Below are 19,809 nucleotides of genomic sequence, written 5' to 3'. Positions count from 1 at the left end.
GTCCATATCAGGACATCCTTTTGGCCCTTCCTTCAAAATATTTCCAAAATTTGATCACTTCCTAGATGTCTCACAGCTACCATCTTGGGTTAAGCTACCAATATTTCTTGCCTGGATTATTGCCACAGCCTCCTAATTGTCTCCTTGCTTCTACCCTTACCCTTCTATAGTCAGTTCTCAAAATAGCAGCCAGAGTGATCCTTTTAAAACAGCTCAGATCACATCTCTCAAAACCTTCCCATAAGCTTTCCATTTCAGTGTACATGTTAGAGTTTCTTCAGTGGCCTGGAAGATCCTATATAGTTTATCTTCAATTTTTTCTTCCTCTCACTCAGTTTGTTTCTCCTTGCTGTTCCTGGGACATCCTCTTGCCTCAGGGATTTTTCAGTTTCTGCACAGAATGTTCTTTCCCAGATATCTCTGCTCTACTTACCCTCTTAACCTCCTTTAGATCTTTGCTCAAAATGACAAATTCTCACTAAGGACTTTTCTTGACTATTTTATTTTAAATGTGTACTCTCTAACCTGCTGGGTATTCATTAGCCATCCTTGTGGAGTTATTTTCCTCTATAGCTTTTATAACTATATGCTCTTCTATTTACTTATTTATTTATTGTCTTTCTCTTCTAATAGAATGTAAACTCTGTGGGACTTGGTGTTTTTGTCTGGTTTGTTCACTGATGTATCTTCAGTGTCTAAAAGAGTGTCTGGCTTATAGTGGGTATTAAATATTTGTTGATTTAATGAATAAAAATCTAGTACCTATCAATGCCAAGCACACAATAGAGTTTTAATAAATATTTAAATGAATGAATGAATGAGTGGTTAAATAATATAGTTGATGGATCATCTTATTCTCTCCCAATCTCTTTGACTCTCTTCTAGCTTTCTTTTCTTTTTTAAATTGAGGTTTGTCGACATATTATATAAGTTTCAGGTGTACAACATAGTGATTCACAATTTTTAAAAGTTATACTCCATTTATAGTTATTATAAATTATTGGCTATAGTCCTTGTGTTATATAATACATCTTTGTAGCTAATTATTTTATACATAGTAGTTTGTACCTCTTAATCTCCTACCCCTATCGTGCCCCTTCCCCCCTCCCTCGCCCCACTGGTAACCACTAGTTTGTTCTCTGTATCCGTGAGCGTGTTTCTTTTTTGTTATATTCACTAGTTTGTTGAGGAACTGACTTCCGTCCGACTCCAGGGGCAACCATGAAATAGACCAACTGGGGACCTGTATTCTCATTATGATATGATATATAATTCTATGGTTATATGCTGCAACTCCAGTAGTCTCTTTGCTTTGGTTTTCTAGTTTTCTATACTGAAAGAGTACCACTTAAAATAGCCCTTTATCATCAGTTAGTTTAAGAGCCTCTAATTGCTAGAAATCAAGGATGAGCATGATAAGGAAGTACTCAACTGGCTGATCTCTGATTCATAGGGAAAGTCTGACATTGATTGCTCCTCTTTTAGAATTGATTAATATCAAGATGATCATAGGAGTTATTGGAATTGAGAGGTAAAGTTTTATCCGAAGATGTTTAGAGCAATAATTCTTTAACATTATTGTGTATGAGAATTACCAGGGGAGCCATGGATTCCTGAATACACACTGAAAGAAAGTCAGTTTTTGCACTATGTAAGCAAATGGACATGTGTACCAATCGTTTTGAAACACGTCACAGGGACTACATCACTCAGCCAATGAGGCCTTTAGGCAAGAAGTCCTCTTCCTGACTTTTCTCCATCTGCTCACATGCTTCTTTCCCTTTGACTTCAGTGGACCTGATGAAACATCTGAAGGGTAATCAATTCCTTTGTGACCTTGCCTACTGATCGCCCACCTCCTCCTGTACCTTCAACCTCTTTACTGGCTCTTTCCCTCAGCATATACACAGAGTCCCTTATATATTTAAAATCAAAGCAAACATTATCCACCCTCACCTTTAAATTTATCCTCCTAACTTTACTCCTTCTGTTACCAACCAAGTTTCAAAAATTAATCAGCACTTACAATTCAGCATCAATTTGCTTCCTCTCCTACTTGACTAAAATTTCTTTGAATAAAGTTACCTATAACATCCAGAGAGCCAAACATGTATGCTGTCATATTGCATGACTTCTCTATGTTGTTTGAGAATGATAAAGATAAATAACAATTATTGATATTCTCTATCAGGTCCTGAACTGTATGTATCTCTTTTAATTGTTGCCAATTTCCCATAAGATAGGAACTGTTAATAACTTGCTTTAAGAAGACGACTGAGCCTAGAAATATTAATTTGCCGAAAGTCACAGAGCTAGTGATCTGAACCTGGGCAACGTGGCACAAAACTCCACATTCTTAATCTTGCGTTCTACCAATCTCCTGTTTGAAACTTCTCTTTCATTCTCTCTAACATAGTAATCTTACGGTTTTCTTCTTATTTCTCTGGCTATTCCTTTGCAGGTGCCTTTGCAGGCTCTTTTCCCTCCTCTAACTTTTAAATACTTCTTTAGTGCCTCTAGGTCTCTGTACTTGACTTTTTTTCTTTATATGCTCTTCCTGAGTGACTTTATCCAAACTCATGATTTTGTCCATCATTTACATACTAATCACTTCCAAATCTATAGTTCAAGACCTCTATTAGTTCCACTCTATAATTAAAATGAGCCTTTAAAAATACAAATTTTGTCACTTTATGCCTCACCCTGAAATTTGTCAATGCCTCTTCCTAGGTTTCAGTATAAAATTCAAACTACTTAGCAAATCACAAAAACACCTTACATGATCTGGCACCTACTCATTGCTATAGCCTCATCTCTTGTCTCCCCTCCCCCTTCTCTAGACAATCTACAGAATTGAACACCTCCTACTGTTTTATATCTCAGTTTTCAGGTTTACAGGTATTCCTTTGCCTGGAAGACCTTAACTCTAACTCTTCTGTATCCTCTTCATCTGCCTTACTCCTCTGTTTGAGACTTGAAACAAAGATTAATTTGAGAGATTAAGAATGAATAAGCAACAGTTCTTATTGACAAGACTAAGGCAAAAGAAAGGAAAAAAGAAGTCAAAGAAGAGGGACTTTGAGCCTGATAGCTAGCTATAGGAATAGTAGTTGCATTAATCTGTTTGGAATGGTGAGAGTGGCTGATTTGGAGGAAAATACTGTTGTTTTTTTTTGGCCACGCGGCTTGTGGGATTTCAGTTTCCTGACCAGGGACTGAACCCGGGTCATGGCAGTGAAAACCCGAATCCTAACCACTGGACCACCAGGGAGCTCCCTAGATGTATTGAATTTGATACAAGAGGACAGTATCTACCCAGGCAAAAAAGTACAGTACGTAGTTAAATTTAAAAATCTAGAATTTGGAACAAGGTTTTCTCAAGGCTGGAGATAGATTTAGGAATAATCTGCCCCAAGGTGATTAGGTGAAGTCTTGGCAGTGGATGCATTCTCCAATAAAAACTGGATATAGAGAACACTTCTAGCTTTATGAGAGTAGATGGAGATTATATGAGTTAAAATTAATTTTGATGTTGAGTGGCATTGATTAGAGTTAAAAGAGATAATGTGATGTAATCTGAAATTAAACTCAGAATTTTGACAAGTGAATTGTAGAGGGGAGTGCATTATTCCAGTTGTTCTAATCTGTAATACATTAATATTCAATTTGAATAATTTATCCAAAGTGATTTTACCATTATTTGTCTATAAGCCAGAATTCTTTTATCTTCTCATGTAAAAAGGGCTCCTTTGCTTTTGCATATTAATCATTCTTATTTATAACAGTTGCACAAGAGTACCTTATAGTTAATTAAAATAAAAATTAGATATGAATACTATACTTTGAAAAACACATCTTTATAGATTTAGTTGGATTGCCACAAAGTAAGGGAGTGGCCCAAACCACATGGTTTGAAATTGGGTTCATGAGTTCTTGCAAGTCATGTCATTATTTAAATTACAAGTAATAATCTAATTTAGTTGTCACAATTATATTAGATAAAATAAAAATGGCAAAATGAACAGCAATATTCAGTATGAATATCTCTTGTGTCACTGCTTAGTATTTTTAGATTTGGGTTTTAGATTTATTGAATTTATTGTTTAGGTATAAAAAGTAGATGTTTTACACAACATTTCCATTTTTAAAATATTTCAGAATGGAAATTGGTAATATCAAAATCACTTTTAGAACAGAGCAGTTTGAGTAGAATTTTGGCTGTCTCCAAATATCAAGTTGAAATTACTCTTGTAATTACTGGAGCATGCCTAGGTTTGTTATGCTTCATCTGTGACTTGTGAAGTTATTGGGGCTTACTCTTTTCATTGATTTTTGTCTAGAGTCAGAGTTGATTTGTCCACATTAATACAGAACGACACCTACTACCTTATTTTACTACAGTATAAATTTACAGTATAAATTTGGGGGTAAATTTACTAAGGTATAAATTTACCCCCAAATTTTTAGGTTTAGAAGATTTGTATAGATTTGTAAGAAAGGACAAGAGGAGAAGACAAATATCACTTTCTCCTTCAATATTCAACTTTTAGTATTGGGTTGGCCACAAAGTTCTTTTGCGTTTTCCCATAACATCTTACAGAAAAACCTGAACGAACTTTTTGGCCAACCCAGTATCTGCCAGGTGAGTAGTGTTTGTTGCCTTCTGCCTTCTAACACCTCTAATAGCTGGCTTCTTGCTTCTCAGTTAGATCATAACTGTAGAAGTATTGCCTGATCTTGAGAATGCTAAATGTTAGAAAATCAGGAAAGTAGCAAGAGCCTCTTTAATAGACTGTCGCTGTTTGTCTCGCTTATGCTAGTTACTTCACTTCTGAGTTATGTGAGCTTTGGTCAACTTTTCTGGACCATCTAACATTACATCCCAAACAGTATATGATACAAGCAGCTCAGTGCAAATTGCTTTGTCAATTAAAACATGAAGTAAGAAGTTTGTAAAAAACTTGATGTCTAGAAAGACAAGATTAACTTACTCAGAATGTTCCCTCTCTTACAAGATCCACTTTAATGGTCTGAAAGCATTATCCTCAATCTTCAGAAGTATAATAAGGGGACTTACTTTGTTACATTTTCTTCAGAATCTATACCCAGGTTGTATTAGTTTTCTATTGTTGTATAATAAATTACCATGAGGTTAGTAGCTTCAGACAACGCATTTATTTTCTTACAGTTCCTGTGGGTCAGGAGTCCAGGTACAGGTTAACTGGGTCCCCTGCTCAGGGTCACACCAGGCTGAAATCTCATCTGAATCTTGGAGGTCTTCTTCTAATCCCACTGGTTGTTTGGCAGGATTCAATTACTTGTAGCTGTAGATCTAAATTTATCATTTTCTTGCTGGCTGTCAGCTGGGGTCTGCTCTCTGCTCAACAGTGTTACCATGAGGTCATTGCCATGTGGTCCCCTCCATAGGCAGTTGACAGCATGGTTGTTTGCGTCATCAAGGCCAGCAGGGGAAATCTCCCTGTCTTTGAATCTCTTTCCAGTCTGCCCCAACAGAGTCTTCTATATCATAACCTAATCAAGTTGGCTGCTGTCGCTTGGTATTTGTTGGTCCCACCCATACGCAAGGAAGGAAGATTATACAGGTCTGGTATACCGGGGGGAGGCACAAATTTCGGGAGCCATATCAGGATTCTGCCTACCATAGTCTTCCCTCTGGCTCTCAGATATTCATGCCCTCTGACCCCATACACACACAAACAAAATACATCCCTTCCCACGGTTCCCAGAGTTCTCATCCTATTAAAGCATCAGCTCAGAGTCCAAGAGCGCATCTAAATCATCTACATTAGGTTTAGATGAGGCTCCTATGTGTTATTTATCTGTGAACCTGTAAAACTAAGGAGACTATCCCAACATTCCCAACATAAAATGATGGGACAAGCATGGAATAACTATTGTAGACATTCTTGTTCAAAAAGGAGAAGGGCAGAATGGAAAGTCAAAAAGGAGTCACTTGGTCCATCACAGTTCTGAGATTCAGATTGGCAGATGCCAGGTGGAGTTTTTTTGGTTAGGTTTCAAAGCCTGGGAATAATCCTTCATGGCTGTCAACTCTGCCCTCTGAGTCTCCATTCTGCCTTCTGAATCTCCATTCTGCCTTCTGAATCATTCTTCCTTTTTCTAGGATGGTAGCATATGTTTGCAGCTGAGTGGTTTTAACCAGCCTTATTCCTGACTGTAGAATCGAGGGCACCTCCAACAGCCTCTTTCAATTTTATATTCTTCCTCTTTTAGTCCAACCTGGCAGTGTTTATGCTGAAACAATTTTCTCAGGAACTCTGGGTTTTATGTGGATTTCACAGGGATTCACTACATTAGACAAAAGCTACACCTGCAATTTTTTTTTTTTTCAAAATAATGCTTTTTCTGTCTTTGCCTCCTGCTGAGATGGCTAAGGGACAACTCTAGAGCTTACCAGAGACCCTTAAAATCTTGAAAGGGCCCTTTATGTGACTGAATCCTCTGACCTTCTGATCTTTCTGAAATTTTAACAGAGGATCTTTTTTCTTTTTTTTTTTATCTATTGTATTTTTGGCAACCATTTCTGACTTTTAGCATCTTTTGCTATCTGGAGAGGCTGGGCATTTTCAGAATCATCTAGTCCTGGTTCCTTCCTCTTTAACAGGACTTTCCTCAATTTATCTCTCTCTTCTTGCATTTTACTATGAGGAGCAAGAGTAAACCAGACAACACATTTAACACCTCACCTGGAAATCTCCTTCCCATATGCCCAGTTTTGCCACTTGTAAGTTCTGCTTTCCATATAACTGCAGGATACAGTGTCACCAAGTTTTCTTCCACTATTTAACAAGGATTCCCCTTCCTCCAGTTTCCAATAACATGTTCCTTGTTTCCTTCTGAGCCCTCACCAACAGTATTCAAAGTCCAGATATCTATTAAAAATCTGTTCAAGGCAAGTTAGGCTTTCTCAGAATTCTTTCAGCTTCTGCTCACTATCCAATTCCAAAGCTGCTCCTACATTTTTAGTTCTTGTTACCCACTTTCAGTTACCACAAATTTAGCACCTTAAAGCAACACACATTTATTATCTTGTACTTCTTGTTTGTCAGGATTCTGGGTACAGATGATCTGGTTCCCCTTTTCAGGATATCACCAGACTTAAATCAGGGTGTCAACTGGGAATATGATATCATCTGAGGCTCAGCGTCCTATGCCAAGTTCACTGGTTGCTGGTAGAACGTGCCTCGTGGTTGTAGGACCATTTCCTTGCTGGTAGTTGGCTGGGGTACACCATCAGCACCTAGAGGCCACCCTCAGGTCCTTGTCATGTATCCCTCTGTATAGTCAGTTCACCACATGAAAGGGATGTTAAGGGTAATCTGCCTACCACAGAATTCTGCCTACCACATTAATTTGTTTATTACAATATAGAGGACAAATAAGATTTTTTTCTTGGACTTTTGTGCTTTGTACATATTTGTTTCCTTTAGTGGCTGCTTACTCAGACATTTTAATCTAGATTTCTTGAAGAAGACCAACCATAAGTATTCTAAAGCGATGATCTTAACAAAAGTCAGCGGGTAGGGAGGAGGAGTGATGTAGAAAGAAAATACTCGAAACCAAAGTTCTGTCAATACCATTCCATTGTTTTCTGTTAGTACCTCACAATTGGTGAGGAAAAATATAACACATGTGAAATTAGGGATTTTCCCCTCCATTTACTTTTCTCCTAAGTTTAAATGATACAGGGAGAGATTAAAGGATTCCAGAATTTTTCTTCTGGTTTTTTGAAGCTGTCCTTTGAAAAGCAGGGAATAGGCATATATGATTTCTATTTAGATAAGTAGTTGACCTGAGCCAGAGGCCCAGAAAGGCAATTTAGACTTGTGTCTGTTTTAGTTTCTCTTCTCTCACTGGGAAAAGTATAACGGAAAAGTTGACAAATATTAATCATTGCTCCAACTTCAATAAAGATGTTTGGTCACATGCTATTTTCTACCTTGAGGCAACGTTCAATTAAAATTTCACTGACTTTTATCTCTTTTTTTTCTTAAAATCCCAATTCTTTCTTAGGCTTTTCTAACTATACTAGACAATAATATTTTTTCTCTACTACTTTTCTGTACCTACCCTCCTAATGGAAAAGAAATATTAGTTGTTTTTTTTTTTTAATTAAAGAGATTAGCTTTTAGTCTTCAAGAGCTCTAATAGTGCTTTTATTTCTACTTTGTATACATCTGTCTTGATGTTGACCATTTTTGGATCAACAGATAAAAGGTAGAAATAATTCCACATTATTTAAAATGTCCTGTAATTATTGTAATTATCATTTCAGTTTTAAATGCTTTAGGAAATTAGAAGTTAAGAGAAAAACAAGACATGGCTATCTTGAATAATGGTTTTTAAAAAATGATTGTGTTATCAAGCTACACATTCTAACTTTAGTAACATAAGTTACATGGCATCTTAGATATGCTTTGGCTGTTTAAGGAGGGAAGATCTCAGACCTTTGCCGTGGATTTTGATTTCTTTAGTCTTACAGATTTTTATTTTAATGGGAGAAATTAACTTTTAGAAAACTTTTTTTCTTTTTAAAGCATATGTTACCTCATGTTGGGGCTTCACAGGACAAAGAAAAGGAATGCTGTCCTGGCTTTGATCAAGTTTAGTTAGTTTGTTTGTTTTCTCTTTTTAACAGCTTTATTGAGGAATAATTGACATATAATAAGCTGTACATATTGTGTACAACTGGATGAGTTTTGACATATGTATGCACCTGCAAACCATCATCACAATCAAGATAACGAACATATCCATTATCCCCAAATGTTTTCTCATGCCCCCTTGTAATCAACTCCCATCTGCCTCTCCATAGGTCAGTGCCATCCTCAAGCAACAGCTATTTTTTGTAACTGTAGTTGGCATTTTTTATAATTTTGTACAAATGTAATCATAAAGTATATACTCCCTCTCCCTCTCTCTCTCTTTTTTTTTTTTTTTGGTCTAGCTTCCTTTACTCAGTATAATTATTTTGAGATTCAAGTTGTTGCATGTATCAATAATAGTTCATTCCTTTTATTGCTGACTAATATTCCATTGTGAGAATATACTAAAATCAGTTTATCCATTCACTTGTTGATAGACATGTGCTTGTTTCCATTTTTCGGATGTTACAGATAAAGCTGATACGAACATTTGTATATGTCTTTTTTTTTTTTTAAGAAATGGAAAATTTTATTTGAGCCAAATTTGAGGATTATAACCTGGGAGGAGCATCTCAGAAAGCTCTGAGAACTGTTCCCTGTATGAGTCTTTGTGTAGATATAAGCTTTAATTTATTTTGGGTAAATACTTAAAAGTGGAATGGCCAGATCATCTGGTAGGCTTATATTTAACTTTTTATGAAACTGTCAGTTTCCCAAAGGGTACCATTTTACATTCCCATTAGTAATGTATGAGCGTTTAGTTCCTCCACATCCTTGACTACATTTAGTATGGTGAGTCGTTTACATTTTAGTAATTGTGATAGCTATGTGGCAGTATCTCATTTTAATTTTCATTTTCCAAACGACTGTTGAAGTTGAGCATCTTTTCACGTGCTCATTTGCTATCCATGTGTTTGGTGTTTTTTTAAAATTTATTTTTATATTTATTTTTGGCTGTGTTGGGTCTTCGTTTCTGTGCGAGGGCTTTCTCTTGTTGCGGCAAGCGGGGGCCACTCTTCATCGCGGTGCGCAGGCCTCTCACTATCGTGGCCTCTCTTGTTGTGGACCACAGGCTCCAGACGCGCAGGCTCAGTAGTTGTGGCTCACGGGCCTAGTTGCTCCGCGGCATGTGGCATCTTCCCAGACCAGGGCTCGAACTCGTGTCCCCTGCATTGGCAGGCAGATTCTCAACCACTGCGCCACCAGGGAAGCCCCATGTGTTTTCTTTAATGAAATACCTATTCAAATCTTTTGCCCATTTGATAAAAAAAATTTGCATTGTTTGTTTTCCTATTACTGAGTTTTGACAGTTCTTTATATATTCTGGATATAAATCCTTTATCAGTTATGTGATCTGTAAATATTTTCCTTTAATTTGTGGCTTTTCTTTTTATTCTTTGGGCAGTTATTTTCAAAGAGCAGAAGTTTTAATTTTGATGAAGTCTTAACCTTTTTTTAATTTTATGGTTCACATATTTGATGTTGTATCTAAGAAAAATTGGTCTCATCCAGGATCACAATGATTTTCTCCTAACTTAAAAAAAAATGGCATCCAAGGTATTCCTGTATATAGAAAAGCTTACTGAAAATTATTTTTAAATGAATATTCTTATTAAATTACAAATTCTAAAACCTAGTTCTTAAGTTTCTAAGGTCAATTATTTTATTTTACTTGTAGAAAAGATTGATAGTCACTTTTAAGGGACCTTTTGATTGAGTGTATAATACCATTGTTCAAACTTTATTAATTAAAATCCTTTAACTGTTTTAAACTGCATTCATACAATTAAAAGTTGACTTCTCTGTGCTTCCACTGCAGGGGCCACAGGTTCAATTCCTGGTCAGGGGAACTAAGATCCCACATGCCACGCGGTATGGCCAAAAAAAAATCTTCCTGAGTACTTAAATAAGTCTCTAATGAACGAAAACTTATAAGTATGCTAAGACTTAAGTTCTCTTATATGTTCCAGTGGTATTTCATACAAGCCTGAACTCATTTTCTCAATTACATTATTTAAATTGGAATCACAAGGCAAATCTGTTATTCTAACTGACCTATTTGTCTTAAACTTTTTTTTTTTAAATTATTTTATTTATTTATTTTTGGCTGCATTGGGTCTTTGTTGCTGCGTGCAGGCTTTCTCTAGTCGTGGCGAGCAGGGGCTACTCTTCGCTGCAGTGCACAAGCTTCTCATTGTGGTGGCTTCTCTTGTTGCGGAGCATGGGCTCTAGGTGCACAGGCTTCAGTAGTTGTGGCACGTGGGCTCAGTAGTTGTGGCTCACAGGCTCTAGAGCTCAGGCTCAGTAGTTGTGGTGCACTGGCTTAGTGGCTCCGCGGCATGTGGGATCTTCCCGGACCAGGGCTCGAACCCCGTGTCCCCTGCATTGGCAGGCGGATTCTTAACCACTGCGCCACCAGGGAAGCCCATCTCTTAAACTTTATAAACAGCTAAAATACCAAATACGTACAGATTCTTTAACTTAAAAAAATACTAATATATGGGCTTGCTTCTCTTAAACTTTTATAAAATTCATTGTAAATCATCCTGGGTTAAAGATGCTTGTAACTTTGGGGATTGATTTCTCAAGTCATTATGATTTCTTAACGACCAGAGATGTCTTTAGCCAGGATGATGAGTGTGTCTCTGCCCCAGACTCGTGGCACACCTAGAGCTCTATTTTATAGTTGCTTTGTTCCTGAAACAGGGTACTCTTATAGTCCTATTTCTTTAGAATCTACTTTAACATTCCTAATTCATTAGTCTACCCCCAGGTGGGTCGTGGTATCACTTGTTTGGATTCAGTTAAACTGTTTACTGTTTCATTCTTTTTGGAATCACTTTTATGTGCTTCCTATTTGTGAGTGCCACAAATCCTTCAGGATTAAAATGACATCTGTTAGAATCCTTTTGTGGTTTTATCTGACTCTGTGGGCACAGTTTTAAGGTCTTGACAATAATACCTATGTTAACCAAAGACATAATAATGATTCTGGTTATGTAATATAATTATTCTTATTTGAAAGTCTTTCCAAAAGCATAGTTATCATGTATTCTACCACTTTCAAGGAAATAAAAGTGAATAATATGGTTATGTTTATTGTAAAGCAGGACCTTATTGACAGTAAAATAATGCCAGTCATATATCTACACTCCAAGTTATCTAGTACTGTGTCTAAAGGAAACAACTGAAGTAATAAACTCTTTAGAATTTTCATAACTGTTCCCTCATCTAATGGTTGAATTCAAGCTTTTTTATTTTTTTCTTCACTTCCTTTTTGTTGCATCTCTCTTCCACTTCTGCATTTCTTTTGTTCCCTTCTCTTCTCTTTCCTTTCAGATCTACTGATCTGGAGAGCTATAGTAAAGGTGAATAAAAATAACAGAGAGAGAGATGGTGATGATAGGCAATCACCAAACTTGGTGATGGTAGACAATTTATAAGGTATAGGTATGTTGTTACTTGTTTGAATTTTAGAAAGCTGCTTTAACATTACATTGTCTTGAGATTGGGTGGTTAGGGGGTTGAGGCAGTTTTTTAAAATCTTAAACCTCTTTTCTAGCAAAGTTATACATATAAAATGTCTAATCTCTTCTGTTAGCTAGATGATATTGCTTTTAAAAACAGATGTTCCGTCTACGTTTTGGTGGTCTAACAAGTTCCAACCAGAGATGCATAGAGATCCTACACTAAGTAGGCAAAAAATATTTTAAATAAAAATTAAAAGAGGATTAATAACATAAATCAGACCTGACTGAATCAAGCAATAGAGGTGTAATTAGTAATCTTTGTAGACAGAACAATCAAGTGCTGAAAAAATTCTGTTGTGTTGAAGTTACTTTTACTTTTTCATTTTCTTACTTATAGGAAAAATTTATTTTAAAAACCAATCTCTTTAAAAAATAAGTGAAAACCAGTATCTTAAGATTTAACACTTTGTGTGTGTGAATGTAACATTTGCTTTATAATAGATAATCATAAGCATCTTACTGTGCCCATCACTTTTCTTTCTTTGTGCCCTCCTTCTTTCCCTCCCCCCTTCCCTCCCTCTCTCCTTCCTCTTTTTCTCTCTTTTTCTTTTTCCTTCTTTCTCCTTCATGTGGGGAAGTTATTCTCTTGCCTTTATAAGAAAACTCAAGTCCCTAACTCTCTCCTTATTCTTTGATAGTAATAACTACAGTCACGTTGCAAATACAATGTCAATTCCATAAATAAAAGTGCCTAGTCAATATATTAAGCACCATTTCAGTCTTCATTCAAAACTAAAACGCTTCACTTCCCCAGTTAGGATTAACAGTAAGTAGGAGGCAGTGTCGTTGGCTTCTCTTTTTATTGCTTATCTCTTCCATTTGCAAGTTGCTGTATTTGACTGCTTCAGGATTTAAACTGGTGGCAGGAAGAAAGGTAGAGAAGCAAACAGTTTTTTACCTGACCCTTGTTATAACATGGCTTCACTGTCTTTGAGCTTGTTATATGCTTAAGGCTGACCCTTTCTTTTGTGTGTACTTTTATGGGTTCTTCTGAGTCCTTCACTGGAACTATACTTCCTGTGATACTTCAAAAAAATTTTCCTCCCACTAGCCAACACCTAATTATTCTTCCTCCTCCTCCTCTTCTCCCTCCCCTCATACTTCCTCTTCTTCCCCCTCCACCTCCCCTCACTTCCTTCTCCTTCTGGTTAGTACTGTGGGAACCTCAGGTGGTACTCTGGGGAGAATTTTTTTAACAGCTTTATTGAGATATACTTGACATACCATAAAGTTTACCCTTTAAAAATATACTTTAGAGCAGGGGTCCCCAACCCCTGGCCACGGTAGCAGTCCGTGGCCTGTTAGGAACCGGGCCGCACAGCAGGAGGTGAGCAGCTGGGCCAGCGAGTGAAGCTTCATCTGTATTTACAGCCGCTCCCCATTGCTCGCATTACCGCCTGAGATCCGCCTCCTGTCAGATCAGCTGCAGCGTTAGATTCTCATAGGAGCGCAAACCCTACTGTGAACTGCGCGTGTGAGGATCTAGGTTGCACACTCCTTATGAGAATCTAATGCCCTATGATCTGAGGTGGAGCTCAGGTGGAGGTGATGCGAGCGCTGGGGAGCAGCTGCAAATACAGATTATCATTAGCAGAGGGTTTGACTGCACAGAGACCATAATAAATCAGTCGCTTGCAGACTCGTATCAAAACCCTATCAGTGAGTGGCAAGTGACAATCAAGCTGCATCTTACAGAGTAGACTGGACATAAGCAACACACTTCGAGTGTCACTGTCTCCCATCAGACCCCAGATGGGACCATCTAGTTGCAGGAAAACAAGCTCAGGGCTCCCACTGATTCTGCATTATGGTGAGTTGTATAATGATTTCATTATATAGTACAGTATAATAATAGAGATAAAGTGCACAATAAATGTAATGCACTTGAATCGTCCCGAACCACCCCCCCCCACCCCCTGTCCCCGGTCCGTGGAAAGATTGTCTTCCACAAAACTGGTCCCTGGTGCCAAAAAGGTTGGGGACCGCTGCTTTAGAGTTCTGCTACCATCACCACAATCTAAATTTGGGGACATTTTCACCTTCTGGGTAGGATTTCATTAACTCGAGGCTGTGTGGCCCTGCTCCTTGCCCACCTTACCCTCTGCACACACACCCCCCCCCCCGCCCCCCCCGCCAACCAATGGAAGAATAGCTAGCTCCCAATACAGCATGCTTCCTCACTCCAACTCTCTGTTTGCCCTCTCCTCCCTTTGGCTGCTGCCTCAGAGTGATAGTCAAAGACTTTAGATCCCTAAAGTATCAGACATGAGTCTGTGGTGTCCTCCCTAAATTCCAGGGAACATATACCAAGCACTCTAAGGCACCTTCCCACACCCCTCCTGCTTTGGAGGAGGCATGAAAATCAGTACAACTCTCTTCAAAGAAATTCTCCTTATGCAGTTTTCTCCCTACTCTTTATACCCTGTGTGTAGGCTTTAGAGCTGTCTAACCGGTTCTCATCTCATTCATATTACTTCGGAAATTTGCCGCAGAGTAGTCTTTCTCACAAGTCACTTTGGTATCTGATTGCTAATAGTATCTTCTGTTAAAACTTCCAATTTAACATAGTGTTTTGTGTAGAAGATTACTCAGATATCTTTCAGAAAGGAATGAAGCTTCTATTTTATTAAATTTAATAACTGGGCTATTACAGTGCTATCATATAATAAAGTACATGAGAAACTTAGAGAGTTGGGGTGGGGGGAGCGGTCTGAACAATAATCTCTTGTACAAGCTAAATAAAAACCCCTTCGGCTTTTTCAAAGCAATATCTTACATCTTCCCTTTTAACTACCACATTCTGCATTTAAGTAGACACCCCTCAAGGCAGACTCTAAGAATAAAATGCTATAGTAAACATTTGAAAAGGAAAGTAACAGGACAAGGCTGGCCTCATTTGTAGAGCTGTAGTTGCTTTTTTTTTCCATCTGGGTTAAAGTACCATTTTTTCCATCTGGGTTAAAGTACCATAAATGTAAATTAAAAGAAAATATTAGCTTTTCTTTTAATTAAATATTGTTAGCTGACTAAACAAAGTCGACTTTTATCTGAAAGAGATGTTTTTATAAGTTAATTTTAAAATTTAATGAAGGATATAATTACAGAAAATAAGTATTTAACATTTTGTTCCCCTTTTGGTTTCTTTTCCAAACCCACTGCTCCTGCCTAGCAATAGATATACATTATTCTTAAATTAGTTTGGTTTGTGTAAAAATCTTAGTAATCACTACAAAGAGCAATTTTCTTTTCAAGGAGGGTCAATTGAGGAAAATTTATATAGGAGGATTTTGACTAGCTGCATTTCCCTCTTCCAAAATGTAAATAGGATTATTGAGCCCCATAGAAAATCTTAAATTTTATCAATATATCACCTACTTAATTGAATGCTTTAAGGAAAAAAAAAAAAGCTGACCCTACAGAAATGTCACCACAGAGGCACCTTTCTGATTTTTTATTAATTCAACTTCAATAACGTCTTAGATTACAAAGCATGTTTACATGCATAACTTCTTTCTTTGTCATAGCCACCTCAAGATGGCATTATTGTTACTATTATTATTATTCCCATGTCACAGATGGGAAATTGAAGTTTAGAGGTAAAATGACTTTCCCAGGGGCAAATGGTAAGTTGACAGCAAAGCTGGATCTAGAAATAGTTAATTTCATTCAGTGCAAAATTTATAGTTATAGTGTATATATTAGAAATGTAGAAATGAATTAGTGAATGGAAAAAATGTGTTCCATCTTACTCCCAACTTCTTCCACCATGGCTGTAGGGTCTCCTCTCTATTCTTTTTACCTAGGATGAATAGAATGAAACCTGGTACTTGAATCTGGCTGCTTTGATTTAATTACCTGCACTTTGGTGTCTCTGGTACCCTGAGGTCTCTGTCTTCTCCCATGAAGTAGTCACCACCACTATGGCTATTCTCCAATTCTGTCTCTGAAGTTGACCCTATTGGGCTAGGGCAAGTGGTCGTTTTGAGAGTTCTTTAACTCCTTTACCCTCTATGACTTTAAGCTGTAGGACTATATTATATTTACATTGAAGGCCATATTGAGAACTTAGGTGGACAGGGACCTCATAGTCTCATTACTGATGCAGAACTTTCACTACTGCAAGTGCAGTAAAGTGGCTGATGTGTAGACCATCTGTTACCCTTGTTTCCTAGGTAATATGCATGTGACACTAGCTGAGGCCCTGGAGGTTCGGGGTGGACCACTGCAGGAGGAAGAGATATGGGCTGTATTAAATCAAAGTGCCGAAAGTCTCCAAGAATTATTCAGAAAAGGTAAGGCCTTTTGCGTGTGTGCGGGCGTGTGGGGGTAGCTGAAAAGCAGCTAGGGTGGCAGACTATAGGAAGGAATGCTTTCTCTTATCTCTCTTAGGGCTGAAAAAGCTCTGATCTTGTCTGCCTTCATTGGAACATCTTCTGTGTGTCTGATATTGTGCTAGGCACTGAAAATATCATGATGATCAAAAGCAAAAACGTTCCCTGTCTTTCTGGAGCTTACAGTCCAGCATGGAAGATAGCTATTAATAAAATATTTATGTAAACAAATGTAAAAAATGCAATCATGACAAGGACTACCAGGGAGGGGAATCAGTTGACTCTGTGAGAACCCGTAGTAGGAGGATTTGATCTGGTGAAGAGGACGGAAAAGAAGTCTTCCCTGTATAAGTCTCCCCTGAGCTAAGACCTGAAAGAAGAAGAGAAGTTAATCTGGTAAGAGGGAGGGAAAAACATTCCTGGCAGAGAGAATTGTATGCACATCCCTGGGATAATGCAAACTGAATAACTAGTTTGATGCTTCCCTGCAGAGGTGGTTACCTGGTCCAAATGGTTGTGTAACATTTTGGAGCTAGAAAAGTTAGAGAATCAGTCACCCTTTGGTTGTCTAAAAACATTTGCTATCATGCTGAAAAGCTCCACATGAAGATGGTGTTTGCTATTCACACCACATGTCCAACACCTATTTAGCATAGTAAAGAAACCACGCTTCATCTTAAGGAAGAATTAAACTTTAAAATTGATTTGAATTAATTAATCAAGCACAATAAGCATGACAGAAATAGGGGAGGATTTGAGGGTAGTAAGAGTTCTCAAAGGGGGTCCCTGGATGAGTAGCGCCAGTATCACCTAAAACCTTGTTAGAAATGCAGACACTTAGGCCCACCCTAGACCCACTGAATAAGAAACCCTAGGGGTGGAGCAGCAATTTGTGTGTTAGCAAGTCTTTAAGGATATCCTGATGCATGTTAAAGTTTGAGAACCATTATACAATAGAATTGCTGAAGACCAGGAGCCATGGGAACCTTTTAGAAGGTGTAGAGGTGACCACTGATTAAGGAAAGTCTAGAGCACAAGGGAAGAGTGGGGATAGATGGTAGTGTTTTGGTGTTGCTGCTGTTTTCTAATCCAGAGGCAGGAACCTAGATATTTGAAGATCTTTGATTAGAGTTAGGATTAATTGAAAGAAAACTTACTCATTTTATCTAATTCCACTTACCTAAAATCTAGTTATTTTAAGTAGACCTTGTTGTTTTGTTTGCTTCATTTTAATTTTTCAGAGAATTTTCAGAAAGTATAGGCACTCTGGAGTACAGAGCAGGTAGCCATGCTGCAGAGGTGTTGTTGAAGGAAGGATATGTTGGTGGCATTATTACTCAGTTAGTTAACAACAGTCAATATTTAAAAAGCATCTCCGTCTTGTGAGGTGTTGTGTGGAAGATGCCAGTAAGTAGAAGGTGTCACAGTTGCTTGCCCTTAAGGGATACACTCAGGTCAGTCAGGTGCATATGAAAAGTTTACTACTTCAAAACAGTGTGCCAGGTGTGTGAGAGAAACAGTAAGTGCTAGGGGTGTTCAGAGGAGGGAGAGATAATACCTTTTTTCATTATGCTAATAGTGAGATCACTGCCCTGGCCATGACTCATAGAATATAAAGTGTTTCGCACACTGTGAGTACCTAAGTGTTTTTCTTCTTTCAAATTTTGTAATGTTAACAGAGATCGAATGTCTGAATGTTAAGTCCTTGTCATTGAGATGGAATTATTGCATAACATATTGGCGCATTACAATAAAGAGATTTACTGGATGTGTTCATAAAATTAATTGTGAGGCAGCTCTATCTTAAACACTGTCCAGTGGGAGCTGGTTACCATAGGCCTTCAGTCCAGTTCACAGCCTAACATCAGTAATATAGAGAAATTGAATTTGGCTTCTTTGGCAGTCGAGATTACCAACTATCGTGATTGCCAATTGGAAATTTCTATTTATTTGGAGGAAACTCAGGCTTATTTTATTTAGTTTACCTAAAATCTATGGTTTTTCAATCCTTTTATTTGATAGCACAATGTCTTTTTGCCACAAGTTCTTCTCCTGACTACTTTAACAAACTGAAATAAAATAACTATTTTGTTTGCTTATTTTGTGGATGAAAGGTGTTGGTCTTGGTTCTCTAGTACATACCCTTATGAATAACACTAGAAGTGTTATGGGGAAAACAGCAGGTAAAATACAGTGATTTTCTTTGTCTTTCTGTGTCTGTTAAAAAAATCTTTTAGTTCTTATGGATTTTTTTTTTCCCCTTATCTTCTTGAACTTGTATGTTGTTCCTGTGTCTTTTTCAGTGCAAATTGACATTCCTATAAATAGAAGGCTGGAAGTAAGCATTTCTACTAGGGGATTATTGAGCACAGATCAAGAAAATTATCTATTTTTTCATCTTTTTGAGCCTCCTAGTAATTTAAGTCCTTTTTAAAGACAAAATTGTTGTGGTTAATATTCATAGAATAATGATACCTAAGCATGACCTTGTTGAAAGACATCATTTTCAAATGAATTTCTCTTCAGAGAAGAAGAAAAGTAAAAGTTTAAAAAAATATATGATTCCAAACATTTAGATGATGGTGATGATGATACGTGGGTCTCCTTTTGTTATAAGTTCCTTAGTGTTACTGTCTTGTGGATATTAAAACACGATTGGTGTGATTACTTTTTAGAATTTTTGAGATTTTTGTCGTGGCCTTGCACATGGTTTAGTTTTGTAATATTCTGTGGGAATTTGAAAACAATGTGGTTTTTTTTTCTATTTCTAAGGTATAACTTAAGCTTGTTAATGTTTGTGCTTTAAAATTTTTTTCTATATCCTCATTACTTTGTATACTTGCTCTGTCAGATTCTTAGGGATAGTTTAAATTTTTTACTATAATGATGTCTTTGTCTTCTTACTACTGCCATGTGTTTGTGCTATTTTATGATACATATAATGGCTAATGACTAATTTAAATGGACTGGATCTTCTATTACTATAAAGTCAGCCCTTCCCCCCCTTTTTACTACTCATTGCCTTAAATTCTGTCCCTCTGCTCTTAATATTGCCACCTCTGCTTCCTTGCCATTTACCTAGTATATTTTTTATCCTTCCTTAATTTTCAAATCATCTGTATTGTAATTTAGATATCTCTTTTAAATAGTAGATAGCTGGATTTTACTTTTTTGCCTCACTAAGGAGATGGCTATTCTTTTTTTTTTTTTTTTAATATTTTATTTATTTATTTATTTATTTATGGCTGTGTTGGGTTTTCG

The 19,809-nt window shown here is 37.2% G+C and overlaps 1 protein-coding gene across 13 annotated transcripts in view; it reads left to right on the top strand.

Annotated features, from left to right (window-relative positions):
- Nucleotides 1-19,809, top strand: part of PTPN13 (protein tyrosine phosphatase non-receptor type 13) — a 241,528-nt gene that overhangs the window by 42,228 nt on the left and 179,491 nt on the right. For all 13 annotated transcript variants that reach the window (XM_059922684.1, XM_059922677.1, XM_059922675.1 and 10 more), the window contains exon 2: nucleotides 16,390-16,509. In XM_059922684.1, the coding sequence (XP_059778667.1) occupies nucleotides 16,395-16,509 (115 nt within the window). In that variant the 5' untranslated portion in view covers nucleotides 16,390-16,394. The remainder of the gene's footprint in view (nucleotides 1-16,389; nucleotides 16,510-19,809) is intronic.

Source organism: Balaenoptera ricei, chromosome 5 (assembly GCF_028023285.1).
Source record: "Balaenoptera ricei isolate mBalRic1 chromosome 5, mBalRic1.hap2, whole genome shotgun sequence".
Classification (NCBI taxonomy): Eukaryota; Metazoa; Chordata; class Mammalia; order Artiodactyla; family Balaenopteridae; genus Balaenoptera; species Balaenoptera ricei.
The sequence above is the reverse complement of the archived record's forward strand: the minus strand, read 5'-3'. Positions and strand labels throughout refer to the sequence as shown.